This window comes from Copadichromis virginalis, linkage group LG1 (assembly GCF_057382275.1).
Source record: "Copadichromis virginalis isolate Kocher_CV1m ecotype Utaka linkage group LG1, C_Virginalis_male_GT1.1, whole genome shotgun sequence".
Classification (NCBI taxonomy): domain Eukaryota; kingdom Metazoa; phylum Chordata; class Actinopteri; order Cichliformes; family Cichlidae; genus Copadichromis; species Copadichromis virginalis.
This window is the reverse complement of record NC_140618.1, coordinates 43,058,958-43,075,074: the sequence shown is the minus strand read 5'-3', so window position 1 is coordinate 43,075,074 and position 16,117 is coordinate 43,058,958. Positions and strand designations below refer to the sequence as shown.

The window sequence follows — 16,117 nt, the reverse complement described above, 5'->3', positions numbered from 1 at the left end:
AGTTTCATGATGTTTTTTCACCCGTTTCAGAGTTTATAATGGGTGTGTATGGGACGGAATGTTGGGGCTAGAGTGAGACAGCTCAACTGCTAGAGTGAGAGGAGCAAAAAAATTAATCTTAAAATCTTTTTTAAAACTGCTGCTGTGTCCACAGCGTTTGCTCTACAGGTATGATTTTACCCTCAAAACGTAGCCATCGCTGTCCTCTTTCATCCAATGTGTTTACTATTGTACTAGGTGTTATGGTTCTTTCATAAATGTCACCAATGCGCAGCCTCCTCCCTCCAACTCTTCCATAGACTCTAATGTTAAAAGGGCTCAGAAGGTTCGTTTGAAAATCAGAAGAGTATGGTGTCTTTCCACTGTCACCACGTCCATATAATAAACTCCACAGGCATGAAAACTGAGAATTCAGTAGACTAGAAGCTGCTGTCGCTCACGGTGAAAGAATTTTGTCAATACGACTTTTACTTTTCATTTGGGAACGATTTGTTTCGGCCTGACTTTTCTGTTCATTTTAAGCAGCAAAAGTGAGGTGCATGTCTGTGTCGTGTGTATGGAGCCATTGTCACTATAGCAACCAGGCTCACACCTGCCTGCTTAACGAGCTCTCTCTCACTCTGCCAAGGTTAAACCTAAAAATGTTAGATTGTAGTAAGATTAACTTTTTCAAAAGTACAATAAGACAGATTTGACAGGGTTTTGCCACAGATTAATAGTTTGTCACTAGTTAGTATATGCCAACTAAGTAGAGCATTGTGATTGGCACAAAGGTTTTTTAGATCTGGGCAGTTGGAGTCAGTTGATGATTTCAAAATCATCAACTGACTGGATAATTAAAGCTCTCAGCATCTATCGGTCTGTAGTTAATTTTCCCACCTTTTAACTAACGTTTAACTAACCTAATCTCATTTAATGTCTCTGTTTATAGTCTGTATAGTTTATCTCCCCACGAATACACTCAAAGTAGTCTTAAAATAAAACCCACAAAACAGTTCAAGATTTAATACTTTTTATTTGCTCATTTAATGCCAGTTGCCCTGTTTTTCTGTATGTCACTCATTCGCTTATACTTGGGCAAAAAGGACCAATTTGTACACTAGTATAGTGTATTTTTTCCCTCTATCTCTCTATGTCTGTCACACACAGAGACCAACACACAGACATGTATATGCTCATTATTGCTGTTCAAACTGATGATCAAATTTCCAAGCACCACCTGAACGCCTCATCTGTTTTTAACCTATCACTGGACCAACTGTCGTCATTCCGCTTTGCTCTCTGCTGTGGTAAGTACAGTACACTCAGTACTGCAGTGTTTTATTTTTATGATGGAAAAAATACATGTTTGACATTTAAACTCACATATCAAGTCCAACAGAGTTAAAAACAATTCAAAGAAGAAAGAAAGAAAAAAGAATAACCTTCGCTATCATTTATATACGTTTATTACGTTTTGCTGTTAGCAGCAGTGCTAACGCTAGCTTCAATGCTAATGCTAGCAACAATGCTAACGCTAGCTATAGTGCTAACACTAGCCTTAGCAGTTGTTAACTGACAAAAATAATATTCCTGTGATATTTCTTGCCGGTCAGTGAGACAAAAGTAAGAAATTAGCTTTATTATTGCCATTGTGGCTCAGTTTTAACAGTAAGAGTGCTAGCGCTAGCAGCATTGCTAACGCTAGCTGCAATGCTAACGCTAGCTGCAATGCTAACGCTAGCTGCAATGCTAACGCTAGCTGCAATGCTAACACTAACTGAAGTGCTAATGCTAGCCGGAATGCTAGCGCTAGCAGCAATGCTAAGGCTAGTAACAGTCTAACAGTAGCCTTACATAAGTGGCAATACTTCAGTTAATTAGTTTGAATTGTAAAATGACTGCTGTATCAGTTGGTGTGCTATATTACTCTATAATTACCCTGCTGACTAGAAGTTCAGTGTATCATGTCGTGTGGGCTTTGTATTTCTGTTAGTCTGATAACACTGTACAGACAACTAACGTATTATTTCTCGTTTCTTTCAGGAACCTGACTGACACTGTGCTTTGCCTGGTAGGTGTGCACATACTGTAAGAGAAGTAGACCAAAATAAAAAAATAATATGACTAATATAAGCTGTAAAGTGATGGGTTCAAACTTTGTGCTAGACCTTTTAAACACAATTTTATAATAAATACACATAAGTGCAGCTTAACAATTGGGCTAAAATATTTTTTTCGTACATTTTTGTAGTCATACTACATGTGATTAATTAATGATTCACTCAATCATATTTGTATTTAAAAATATTATTGCTGAATTTAATTAAATATTTATTCTTTTAAAAAGTGCCCAATTATGCAACTTTTTGCACATGGCAGCCGACAACAGTTTAGCTTGAATATTTGTTTTGTCCTTTTGCAGTAGTCACATTTAGTTCATACAATTACCATGTGATATAATTTTAATAAAATTATTATTTTTTCTTGTTTTTTGTTCAGAGTGTGTAGAAGAAGAAGAACAAGGACCAGATCTCCAGTCTTCTCTCTCACATCCCAACCCCCCAACCCCTCTATCCTCTGTCCTGCTCCACCTATTGTCTCTGCCTTCTTTCCATCTGTATTTCACTCTGTGGTTTGTGAGAAATTTTGCCAAACCAACAATCCTTTTGCGGTTTGATTTAAAGCCGTGTCTCTCCTGCTCTGTCTGTTCTCTCTGCTAAATTTTCTCTCTACCTGTTTTTCACTCTTGGCTTGCTGCTGAAAAACGCCAAGCCAACAAAGCAATAAAGAGTGCATATTTTGCCTCAACCTATGAACAAACTGAACAAACAAAGAAAAATCTGCGGTTTGATTTAAAGCCGTGTCTCTCCTGCTCTGTCTGTTCTCACTGCTAAATTTTCTCTCTACCTGTTTTTCACTCTTGGCTTGCTGCTGAAAAACGCCAAGCCATTAAAGCAATAAAGAGTGCATATATTGCCTCTACCTGAGAACAAACTGAACAAACAAAGAAAACTAATTCACGGTTTGATTGTGATTTCCCAGCCGTGTCTCTCCTGCTCTGCCTGTTCTCTCTTCTAAATTTTCTCTCTACCTGTTTTTCACTCTTGGCTTGCTGCTGAAAAATGCCAAGCCAATAAAGAGAGTGCATAATATTCTCTCAACTGAAGAACAAACTGTCAAACGAAAGACAACTGTTTAAGACAAATAAAAACTGAAATATAAAAACAAAGACAACATCTCCTGGTGTGTGCCACTCTTATCTTGTGAACAATTTTTCTAAAGACTAAGAAACACTTGCAGGTGTGTGAAAATGCCAAGGAAGCAGAAAAAGTCACAAGCTGCAAAACAACGCTGGAAAAAGTTTCATGAGTTTCACAGTGTACCAACATGTGAACAAGCTGAGTTTGATTTTCCTCAGAGCTCTGCAGAAGACAGTGTGTCTACAAAGACCAATTCTGACAGTGTCAAACAGGCAGGTCAACATGTTCCTGCACATGTACAACAGGTATCTTATGCTGATGCTGTAAAGAGTGGACTGCAGCATGAATTTAATGAACAACATGAGGTGTCATGTGACCCACAGGTGGGTTATGCTGATTTTTTGAAAAGAGGCTGTCACAGTGATGTGGCAGGACCATCTCATGCAGAAAGACTGAACCTTGAAAACCAGCCCTCTGTTATACATGTCTGTGCATCTCGCAGCCAGGCTCATCCTAAATATGGAGACTCCAGAAACAAGCAGTGCACATGTAACTCACTCACATTTCTTGCTTTCCTTCATGAGAATGAAAACATGACTACAGCTGACCTAAATCTGGTCTTGGATAAAGGTGATGTGATGTACAAAGAGGCCAAGAAAAGATTTCCTAAAAATATTCATTTGGCAACCGATGAGCTGCCAGACAAAGTTGATGCTCGCAGGTCTATGTATGATGTCGACATGACACAGCCTTCCCGGTATGGGACATTTGAAGAACCTCCAGAGGAGGCAGTAGATACCTTTCTCAGCTTAGAAGCAGGACTGAGCTGCCTGTTGTCAGATGTGCAGTATGCCTTACTGATTATGAGTGGATTGTGTATCGCAGTGTTCAGATCCACATCAGGCAAATATGGTTTCTTTGACCCACACTCCAGAACACCCAGTGGTCTTCCTCTACTACTACAGTCACGTAATCGTGGTACAGCTGTGATGCTGAAATTCACACTCCTCAGTGACATGATTAAGAGGCTCCAAGATTCTTATGAAATGATGGAGATATCACCCTCTTGTAACTATGAACTGAAGCCTGTGCAGTTCTACAGTATGAGCACAGTCAACCTGAGTGATACTATCACAGACACAGTCTGCAGACCAACAGCTGCCACTGCTGTGGCACCTACTCACTCTGATACAACTGTTGATGAAGCAAACTCCTCTACTCCAAGGAGAAACACAACCACTGATCCGACTGAAAATATCTTTTGTCAAATGTCCATTTGTACGCCACTGGTGAAACAAAAAGAAGTCCACGTGACTCAGTTCACATCATATGAAGATCAGAATGAACCTCCTAATATACCAACTGAAGAACTATGCAGTGAATTAAGTTTCCTTCCATCAAGTGATGCTTTTTCATGTCAATCAAATGCTGCCATAACAAATGTTGCTGCCTGTGACCTTTCTGATATAGTTTTACAAAAACTGAAAAAAGTTAATAAACAACAAAGGCACAAAATGAAAAGAAGATTAATGGCATCAGAGAAACCCAGAAATCAGAGAAAAGAAAACCAAAAAAGGAAAGAACAACAAAAGTATGCTTCAAATAAAGATTACAAAGAAAAGAAAAAATCTTGCACAAGCGAGACATATAAAAACAATCCTGAAGTTAGACAAAAACAACAACAGTATATGAAAAGACGTTACTGTGAAAATGATGAATTCAGAAAGAAACAAAAACAATATGTTAAAAAACGTTTTTCTGAGAATGCTACAGTTAGAAAGAAACAACAACAATATATTAAAAGACGCTACTGTGAGAACGATGAATTCAGAAAGAAACAACAACAATATATTAAAAGACGCTACTGTGACAATGCTGAATTTAGACAAAAACAAAAAAACTATATCACTAAAAGGTATCAAGAAAACCCTGAATTCAGAGAGAGACAGAGATCTCGAGTGACTCAGCGTTATGCACGTGATAACGCATTCAGAGTAAGACACAGACAACTAATGAAACAACTAATGCGAGACAGGTATCAAAGTAATCTTGCATTCAGGATTATGCACAACATGAGATGTGCAATGAAAATAAAAAGGAAATACAGATGGGTGAACAGACAAACCCAAGAGAGTGACAACAGTGTGATCAACGAGGCCATATCTGTGTTCAAATCACAAATCAAAGCTGGACCATCATACCCATGTACTGTATGCTTCAAGGCTTCATTTCCAAACCAAGTGCGACCCTGCACAAGGTCAAAGTATGTCAAAAACCCACATGTGGTTGCAACATGTTTGACTGGAAGATTTGTTCATGTTTGTGATGAAAACTGCAGAAATGAGCAGTGCAATGTTCCCGATGAGAGAAAGAGAGAGTGGATTTGTCACACCTGCCACGATCATCTTAAAAATGGATCCATGCCAGCACTTGCTGTTGCCAATAAACTGGATCTTGCTGATACTCCACCTGAACTGTCTGATCTCAACATACTGGAGAGACATCTCATAGCCAAGTGCATACCATTTGCCAAGATCATTCCTCTTCCCAAAGGCAGACAAAGAGCAATTAGAGGAAATGTGGTCTGTGTCCCATCAGAGGTACAGGAAACTGTTGAAGCATTGCCTCGATTGAGAATTAATTCTCAGGTCATGAGAGTAAAACTGAAGAGACGCTTGTCTTACAAAGGTCATCAGCTGTTTCAGACTGTAAGCTGGTCTAAACTTGTGCAAGCACTGCATAAACTCAAGCAGATTCATCCACAGTATAAGGATGTGAGCATCAGAGATGATGCTGAGCTGTGTGATCCAACTCTTCCTGATGAAGATGATGAGGATGATGATGATGAAAACATGAATGAGGACGATTATGATGAGGCTGATTTAATGGAAATTGACAGCTGTGAGAAAAATGCACTGAGTGAAGCACAAAATATAAATGAACAGGACATTGACATGTTACCCTGTGATGGTGAACAATCGCATGAACAGATGAGAGATGATTCAGAGCAAGCAGATGGACTGACTAATGGTGGTTTTGCACTCGAGTCCTGTTTGCAGCCCCCTGATGTGGCTGAGGAGATATTATGTTTCAGTGAAGGAATCTACTCTGTTGCTCCTGCAGAGAGAAACAATCCAATAAGTTTTTTCAAAACACCTAAACTGGAGGCCATGGCCTTCCCTGTGCAGTTTCCTACAGGCCAAAACACACTTGATGAAAGAAGGCTGATCAAAGTATCCCCCAGTGGGTATTTCAAATCAAGACTTTTCTGCATTGATGATCGTTTTGCCAAAGACACAAACTATTTATTCTTTGCACAGTTTGTGACTGAAATACACTTGGCTACATCCAGCATGACAGTACAGTTAAGGAAGGCAAAGCCTCTGACCAGAGATGGTAGAAAAATAACCTCAGGCATGTTACAAGATAAACATGAGGTGGAGAAACTGGTGCGAAATAAAGATGCAGTGAGATTCATGCAGCCTCTGAGAGGAACCCCAGCCTATTGGGAGAAAACAACAAGAGATCTTTTTGCCATGATCAGACAGTTGGGAACTCCCACGTTCTTTTGCACATTTTCAGCTGCTGAAATGCGCTGGCCTGAAGTGATCGAGGCAATAACAAGGCAGCAAGGTGAACAAGTGAATTTTGAAGGACTCGACTGGTCAGCAAAGTGTGACATCCTGAGAAGCAATCCTGTCACAACAATGCGCATGTTTGACAAGAGAGTTGAAGCATTATTCAGAGATTTACTCTTATCTCCCGCAGAGCCACTTGGCAAAGTCATTGACTACTTTTACAGAGTTGAGTTTCAGCACAGAGGAAGCCCACACATACACTGCCTCCTGTGGGTAGAAGGTGCTCCTGTGTTTGAGGAGGATGATGAGCAAACTGTTCTTGATTTTATAAACAAATACATCACAGCTCAGCTGCCTGATCCACATAAACAACCTGAACTGTACAAAAAAGTAACAGAAGTGCAAAAACACAGTAAGAACCACACAAAGACGTGCTTTAGGAGTTTAAGCTCCGGGTGCCGTTTTGGTTTTCCCAAACCACCCTGCAATGAGACAATGATCACAAGACCCAGTGAGGATGATGCACTGGAAGTAGAAACGGCAAAGAACAAGCTCAGACCACTGAACCAGCTGCTGAATGAACCTGAAACTGCTTCCATGAGTTTAGAGCAGCTCTTGGAAAGATGCAAGTTGACACATGCAGAATATGAGAGATACCTGAATAAAATGAACATGAGGAGTACGATCATACTAAAGCGTGATCCAAAAGACTCTTGGATAAACGGCTATAATCCACATCTGCTTGAAGCCTGGAACAGTAATATCGACATAAGCTTTGTTTTAGATGCTTTTGGTGCTGCAAATTATTTAATGAAATATATATCAAAAAAAGAGGGCGGGCTATCTGAGTACCTGAAAACTGTCATTGAGAACTCCCATAAGGACAGTGTAAATGAGTGCGATGAAATGAGAGCCGTCATGCAGGCATATTCAAAGAAGCGAGAGATCAGTGCACAGGAGTGTGTTGCTCGTGCATGTGGTCTTCACATGAAGCAATGCTCACGTGCTGTAATATTCATTCCAACTGATGATAATCCTGTGAAAATGAGTCGTCCCCTGTCAGTTCTGGACAACACAACACCTGAGTCTTCCAATGTTTGGATGACATCTTTGAATGACAAATACAAAGCCAGACCTGAAACACCAGAGTATGAGGAGATGTGCATGGCAGACTTTGCTGCTACTTGCAGGATTGTCTATGGCCAACAGAAAAAAGGTAAAGATGTTTTGCCCCTTCTCAATGAGATGGGGTTTGTGCAAAGGCGCAAAAACAATAAGCCTGCTATCATCAGATTTCACCGCTGCTCACAAGAAAAACATCCAGAGCAATATTACGGAAGACTGCTTAAACTGTACCTTCCTCATCGTTCAGACCACGAACTGAAAACACCATCGTTGCCAACCTATCAGGCTTTCTATGGTGCTGGCTGTGTACAGCTACCAGGTACTGACCATCTTGAGTACGTGCAACACATTGTCAAAAGAAACAGAGAAAAATATGAGAAAAACAGTGAGGAGATCGAGAGCGCTGTTGAGGAATATGAGCAGAACAGAGGTGTGACTGACGAATGGTGTAATCTGGCACCTGAATCAGATCTCGTAAGGTTGCCACTTGTCGAACAAGAAAGAGAGCGAGACAATGAAAATGAACAGGAAGATGTGCCCGACTACAGCCGTCAGGCTGATGCTTCAACAGAAGTCAGAGCCATCAGGGAACCCCCTGCTATTGATCCCACATTGTTACGTCAGATGTTTCAGAATCTGAACAAGAAGCAAGCCTGCATATTTTATGCAGTTAGAGACTGGTGCATTAAAAGAGTCTGTGCTCTAAATCCAGAGCAGTTTTTCTTTTATATTAATGGTGGTGCTGGAACAGGAAAATCACATCTTATCAAATGCATCTACTCAGAAGCATCTAAGATACTGAGCAAAGTGCCCAGATATGCAGACGACGTTGACATATCAAAACCCACTGTCCTGTTAACTGCTTTCACTGGGACTGCAGCTTTTAACATTTCTGGAACAACACTGCATTCTCTTCTCAAGCTGCCTAGAAGCTTAAAACCTCCCATTCAGGGACTTGGCAATCAGCTGGATGAAGTCAGATCAGAACTTTTGAATGCTGAAATAATCGTCATTGACGAAGTGTCTATGGTGTCAAGACATCTGTTTGCATATGTAGATGCAAGACTCAAACAGATCAAAGGGACTCGGAGACCCTTTGGAGGCATGTCAGTCATTGCTGTCGGAGACTTCTATCAGCTACCCCCAGTGCGACAGTCTAAACCTCTCTGTGTGCACGACCCGTCTGAGATCGACCTGTGGCGGGAGCATTTTCAGATGATCACTCTGACTGAGATTATGCGTCAGAAAGATGATGTTGTCTTTGCTGAGATGCTGAACAGAATTCGTGTAAAAGGAAAGTTGGATGAGCTTTGCGAAGCAGATAGAAATTTGTTGTTACAGGCCATAACTGAACCAGCCCATTGTCCGACTGATGCATTGCACATTTTTGCAACTAATAAAGAAGTGGATGCACACAACTCTTCAACACTGGCTCTGCTCCACACTCATATCATTGACATCCATGCAGATGATTATAGAAAAGATCCTAGAACTGGCAGAATGGCACTTCAAGACAGACCATTGAAAGGAGGTAAAAACGAGTTACCAGACACACTGAAAGTTGCAGAAGGAGCTCGTGTCATGCTCACCAGAAACATTGACATACAAAATGGTTTGGTTAATGGAGCTTTTGGAATACTACTTAGAGTAGTTCACTCTGAAAACGACCAACACATCATCAAGCTTGGACTTAAAATGGATAATGAGACATCTGGAAAGAATAACCGCACACCAGCAGACGACATGGTGTACATTGAGAGAGCAGAGGAGAATCTGAAGCAGAAAGGAGTGGTACGAAGACAGTTCCCAGTGAAGCTGGCCTTTGCATGTACAATACATAAGGTACAGGGTATGACAACTACATCAGCTGTTGTCTCTCTTAAGAGCATTTTTGAGCCCGGCATGGCCTACGTAGCTGTCAGTAGAGTGACGTCTCTCAGTGGACTGTATCTTCTTGATATGGAGGAGAAAAAAATATTCACCAACCCAGAAATCACTGCAGCGCTTGAGAACATGAGACAAGCCAACCTTGATGACATGATGCCTCTTCTACACGTGAGGCAAACACTGAGCAGGTCAGAGGTTTTCACCATTGTTCATCATAATACAGAGGGACTGCCAGCTCACATTAATGACATCAAAAGTCACCATGAATTGTGTCTAGCAGATGTTTTGTGCCTAACAGAAACACACCTGCGGGGCTCTTTTGTCGCAGAGAGTCTCCACTTGGAAAATTACAATTTGTTCAAACGCAACAGACACCTGTCCTACACAAACTTTCCCCAGATGGCAAACAGAAGTGGTGGTGGAGTTGCTGTTTATGTGAAAAGTGACATTCAAGTGCATGAAAAACAGTACATCCATAATGTAACTGACCTTGAATTTCTGGCTTTAAAGGTTGAAGCACCAGTCAGTGCTCTGATTGCAGTTGTATACAGACCTCCAGACTACACTCTGAGGCCATTCCTGAAAAACCTGGTAAGCCTATTAGACTCATTGGAGATCATGGACTGTCATCCCATCATAGTTTGTGGTGATTTTAATGAGAATGTTTTATCCAGTGCAAACAAACCAATCCTGGAGCTGTTTGAGTCTAGGGGATACGCACAGGTCATCACTGCCCCTACCACAGAGAAGAACACACTGCTTGACCTAATTTTCATTTCTCAGTCAGATCGATGTCTCCATTCTGGAGTCATGAAGACCTACCATAGTTACCATGACCCAGTATACTGTGTATTGTCCTGTGATGATTCATGATCTAGATCTTTGAATACAGTAAGTAATTTCTATATTTTTGAATGACTTAAGAAAGTAGAGCGATATTTAAAAGTTGACGCTCTGCATTGCAGTATAATGGTTGAATTGTTTACATAAAATACAATTACATGAATTAAGTAATGATATCAGTAAAAGATGACAATTTTATTTATCACAGAAAATCTAAAATTCACTAACAGTAACCTATAAATGTCAGAAAAATCAAATATAGCAGTTTAAAATGAATAGTGTAGGCATATCCTCTCTGCAGCCAGGCTTCAACATCCTGCCAGGCTGCCCCAGTCTCACTGTGGCTGGGAGGGAGGGAGGGTGGACCAGAGGATTGCCTACACAACACATAAATGTTCAACAGCTTCTTCATTGTTTCTGAGAGAACAATAATGACTAAAGGTTGCTTTTAAAAAAACAAACAAACAAACAAACAAACAAACAAACAAACAAACCTAATTACAGCAATAATGACAGTTAAGCCACTTTATGTGTGCCTCTATTTTGAAATACTATTTACAAAAATGTTATTATTTTGGTTTGTTATAAACTTTAAACTTTTTCAAAAGTATACGATTATATTTTTGGACAAATCTTTCGATGAAACATACATTTTTATGAGCTTTTATCATGTTTCGGCCAGTGCAATCATCAGGGTGGGTCTGGGTTGATAACTGCACATTTCTGGCCAGAAATGTTTCAGCAGTGTTACATAAGTAGTACATATGTAACACTTGCTTTCTGTTACCAGCTGATACCCTACATTTGTATAGACATTGGATGGTGTGAGGTTGGGGAGTTGAGTGGGGGGGGGGGGGGGGGGGTTACGGTGGGAGCTGAGGGGGGGGGGGGGTGTTAGGTTTCCTTTTTTCTTTTTCTTTTTTAAGAGAGACACAGTCCTCCTGTGTCTTCTCCAAGCTTCACATGTAAGATCCAACAGTGTGAAGCACATAGCAGCTAGAAACTGTAATGCCACAGATCAGAGAGGCTTCATCATCACCATCTTCATCGCCGTACGATCAGAGCGTGAGACTTCACATCTGGAGCACAGGAGACATTCTGTGATAAGTCCTCCTTCTAGCTTGTCCCACAAGCAGTCGGTGAGATTTACTCACAACAAAAAGGGTTAATGACATAATTTCCATGAAAACATGTATTCATTCTTTGTAAAGTGTTTAAATTGTGTTTTCACTTGACCTTAGGAGTGTTAGAGTGTATTGTAATGTCTGTACTCAGGTGTTTCCCTCTGTGATCCATCCCCATCAGAGCTGAGACACTCAGGACTGAACAGACTGCACAGTTTCTGTGACCGAGCCTCCAAAACACCTTCTTTGAAACCACTCATGATAGAAGGGCTTCATATTTGCAGCAGCACTACTACAGGTATTCAGTTTATTACAGGATGTGTTTGTTTCTTAGGACCAGCTCTGAGTGCACACTACCTAACATATACACCTTTCTGTTCATTACAAACCAACTACTCTGGATCATATGGCCAGTTGGCAGGAATGTTGCTGCAGGAAAACATCCCTGGAGATCACCATCATTGTCAGACTGACTGTGCCTCCTCTGTGCAGTGTCAAGATCCTCTCTAAATGAGTGTGTAAGTTAACATTTTCATTATTTTATTCCCTTTGACAAGACAAGTATCACTGATATTTACATTTACAACTACATATGTTCCCGTTTTCTGCTCTTCTTTTAAAGTCCTCAGCTATCCTGCTTCTGTGCTGCTTGCCACACATCAAACACTGGCCGGATGACAGGGAGGATCCACTCTGAAGTCACTGGACATGATGAGGATCATATGGGACTTCATAGTTTCACAGAAACATTGTGCTCTGTGATTACAGGTTTTAAATGGACATAATGACTGCCTCTCTCTGATCAACAGGCTAAAGGATTGTTTTCATTGTTAGTGCTCTGTACAATGTATGCTTATTTAATATTTCATCACAGAGCAAACCTTTATTTATTTAACATTTTTTTTATTTTGTTTTAATGTTGAATTAACTGTGGGGATTTTTTTAAGTGGGCACTTGGGATGTCATATGACCAGAAATGTGGTAACTGGAATTCAACAGTATGGAAGAAAAAATCTGCTGAGAACGAAACACATACAAAAACCCCCAAGAAAATTCAAATTCATTCCATGTAATCCAATCTAAAACATTTTAAACTGCTGAACAGCAACACAAACAGTGTTAAAAAACAGTGTTAACAGAATGATTATGATGATTTTGTACCAAAGTTTCAGGTCACATGGCACACCTAGTGTGTAGTGTGGGGTATCAGCTGGTAAGTATAGGTTTTTTCATATTTGTGTCCTTAGAGTTTAGATAGATAAAGCCTTGTGTATAATAATTAGTCATAACCACAACTCAAAGTCAGGGACTAACTAAATTTGGGACTTTGTGTCTGAGCCCAGGTTAAAACAATGTGTAAAAAAGCCTTTAGTGGCATGGCTGAACAATGCTGTATTGATACTTATTTATCCATGTTCACAAAAAGGACTAATGTGTTTATTTGATTATTTGCATGTGTTAAACTGTGTCACCACCTTAGGCTTTCATTTGAGTTTACTCACAAATCTCTATACAGTTCTCTTTTACCACTGTGTGGACTCTGTTTACATTAAAACATAAAAAAGAATGAGTAATAAAAAGATGTGTAGACAGATCAGAAGATTAAGTAGACCGATAGAAACAGCTGTTCAGCCATGTTCTAAGAAACCAACACAATTTAAAGGTTCAGGATTGTGGTTTTAAAAGTTGAATTTTCATGTATTTCATATGTTGCTCATTATTTTTTATTTAGTTATTTAATTTAGTTATTTTTCTTTATTCTACCAGTCCTTTTCAGAAAGAAGCTGTAAAATATGACTTAAGATTTTTATGTTATTTTCTATGACATACAAAACAAATTGATGTATGTAATACTATTAAACATGATATACACATGTGTATATGTCTGAAAAACATCATGCTGTATATTAAAGTTTGTATTTTCTGCAGAATGTTTGTTCATCTTTTAAGTTCATTTCAATTAGAAGAATATGAACTTTTAATATTCATTCAGAGGTTTTCTGACTCTAAATTTTCTTTTGTCATTACTCATCTTTTTATTATTTACATTTTAAACATGCTTAGCTTTTTCCAACTTCTTCTGTGTGAACATCAGCTTTCAAAAGTTCTGCACTTTTATTTTCAGGTTAAAAATTCTGTATTTTCCAGCTCATTCAGATTTTTAACTTAACATTCAGCAATTAATTCATTTCAGTGCATACATTCAGATTCAAGCATTCACACTGCAGTTTCTTCAGAAAATGCACTTTCTAGTTAGTGTGAATGCTTGAAAAGCATTCACAGTATTGTTATTCGAATCTTTATTATTATTAGTGTGAATGCTTGAAAAGCATTCACAGTATTGTTCTTCTAATCTTTATTATTATTATATTTTATTATTTTTCCGTACGTTTTTTGAAAGCCTACTCCTTCAAAACCGTTCAACTTAGAAAAACCATTCAAACATCGTTAGATTCCTATTATTTTGGACATGACTGCTTCTAATTTTCTCATTTTTAACATTTATATTTTTAATTTTATTCAACTTTATTCAACAAAAATTTATAATGTATTTCAATGGGGAGACCCTTCAAATCCTCATTCAACTTACTCATTTTTAAACTCTTACTACTTCCACATACATTGACATAGAGCCACCATTCAAACTTTAAAACGAAGACAAGACATTCAACTATTCAACTTGTATTTATCTTTTCAATATCTATTATACTTTTTCTTCAGTTCCAGTTTAAGTTTCATGATGTTTTTTCACCCGTTTCAGAGTTTATAATGGGTGTGTATGGGACGGAATGTTGGGGCTAGAGTGAGGCAGCTCAACTGCTAGAGTGAGAGGAGCAAAAAAATTAATCTTAAAATCTTTTTTAAAACTGCTGCTGTGTCTGCAGCGTTTGCTCTACAGGTATGATTTTACCCTCAAAACGTAGCCATCGCTGTCCTCTTTCATCCAATGTGTTTACTATTGTACTAGGTGTTATGGTTCTTTCATAAATGTCACCAATGCACAGCCTCCTCCCTCCAACTCTTCCATAGACTCTAATGTTAAAATGGCTCAGAAGGTTCGTTTGAAAATCAGAAGAGCATGGTGTCTTTCCACTGTCACCACGTCCATATAATAAGCTCCACAGGCATGAAAACTGAGAATTAGGTAGACTAGACATTGCTGTCGCTCACGGTGAAAGAATTTTGTCAATACGACTTTTACTTTTCATTTGGGAGCGATTTGTTTCGGCCTGACTTTTCTGTTCATTTTAAGCAGCAAAAGTGAGGCGCATGTCTGTGTACGTGTGTATGGAGCCATTGGGTGCGGTCACTATAGCAACCAGGCTCACACCTGCCTGCTTAACGAGCTCTGCCTGCCACTGTACCAAGATTCATCTTAAGCACTTCTCTTTCAACTGCTGCTGTGTCCACAGTGTTACAGCCATCATTTTACCCTCAAATTGTCGCCATTATTGTTCTCTTTCCAACACCGTATCTTTCAAAGCTCAGGCATTTAAACTTTTTAAACTGTGTGGATCAAAGTGGAGGGATCACATTTGAGTCATTCAGTGATTCAAAGAATATGACCTTTTAATATTCATTCAGATGTTTTCTGACTCTAAATGTTCTTTTCTCATTTCTTAGGGTTTTCTAATTTACATTTAAAACATTTTCAGTTTTTTTCCAACTCCTTCTTCTGTGTAACCTTCAGCTTTTAGCAGTTCAGCACCTTTGTTTTCAGGTTAAATTCGTTTTTTTTTTGTTTGTTTTTTTATCTCATTCAATATTTTTAACTCAAAATTCAGCAATTAATTCATTTCAGTGCATACATTCAGATTCAAGCATTCACACTGCAGTTTCTTCAGAAAATGCACTTTCTAGTTATTATTATATTTTATTTTTCCGTACGTTTTTTGTAAGCCTACTCCTTCAAAACCGTTCAACTTAGAAAAACCATTCAAACACCGTTAGATTCCTATTCTTTTGGACAACACTGCTTCTATTTTTCATATTTTTAACATTTATATTTTTAATTTTATTCAACTTTATTCAACAAAAATTTATAATGTATTTCAATGGGGAGACCCTTCAAATCCTCATTCAACTTACTCATTTTTAAACTCTTACTACTTCCACATACATTGACATAGAGCCACCATTCAAACTTTAAAACGAAGACAAGACATTCAACTATTCAACTTGTATTTATCTTTTCAATATCTTTTATACTTTTTCTTCAGTTCCAGTTTAAGTTTCATGATGTTTTTTCACCCGTTTCAGAGTTTATAATGGGTGTGTATGGGACGGAATGTTGGGGCTAGAGTGAGGCAGCTTAACTGCTAGAGTGAGAGGAGCAAAAAAATTAATCTTAAAATCTTTTTTAAAACTGCTGCTGTGT

General features: G+C 38.9%; 1 protein-coding gene across 4 annotated transcripts; it reads left to right on the top strand.

Moving 5' to 3' along the window:
• Window positions 1-862: 862 nt before the first annotated feature.
• Window positions 863-13,670, top strand: LOC146719381 (uncharacterized). 4 transcript variants are annotated; one of them, XR_014921461.1, is made up of 6 exons: window positions 863-1,289; window positions 2,026-2,053; window positions 2,482-11,754; window positions 11,921-12,037; window positions 12,154-12,257; window positions 12,362-13,670. XR_014921461.1 is itself a non-coding variant. In XM_085464277.1 (4 exons), the coding sequence occupies exons 3-4, from the start codon at window positions 3,293-3,295 to the stop codon at window positions 10,305-10,307; spliced, it is 6,693 nt and encodes a 2,230-aa protein (XP_085320403.1). In that variant the 5' UTR covers window positions 865-1,289; window positions 2,026-2,053; window positions 2,482-3,292; the 3' UTR covers window positions 10,308-10,383. The 4 variants fall into 4 exon arrangements, 1 of the variants encoding a protein (XP_085320403.1); XR_014921462.1 differs by having other exon boundaries at window positions 864-1,289; window positions 2,482-10,363; XR_014921458.1 differs by having other exon boundaries at window positions 2,482-12,037.
• The last annotated feature ends 2,447 nt before the right edge of the window (window positions 13,671-16,117 follow it).

Bases quoted from the DNA above. Each gene is read 5' to 3' on its own strand.
- LOC146719381 (XM_085464277.1), top strand. From the start codon at position 3,293: ATGCCAAGGAAGCAGAAAAAGTCACAAGCTGCAAAACAACGCTGGAAA. The intron at 9,961-10,282 runs GTCAGAGGTTTT...CTGGCTTTAAAG, and splicing joins GTGAGGCAAACACTGAGCAG to GTTGAAGCACCAGTCAGTGC.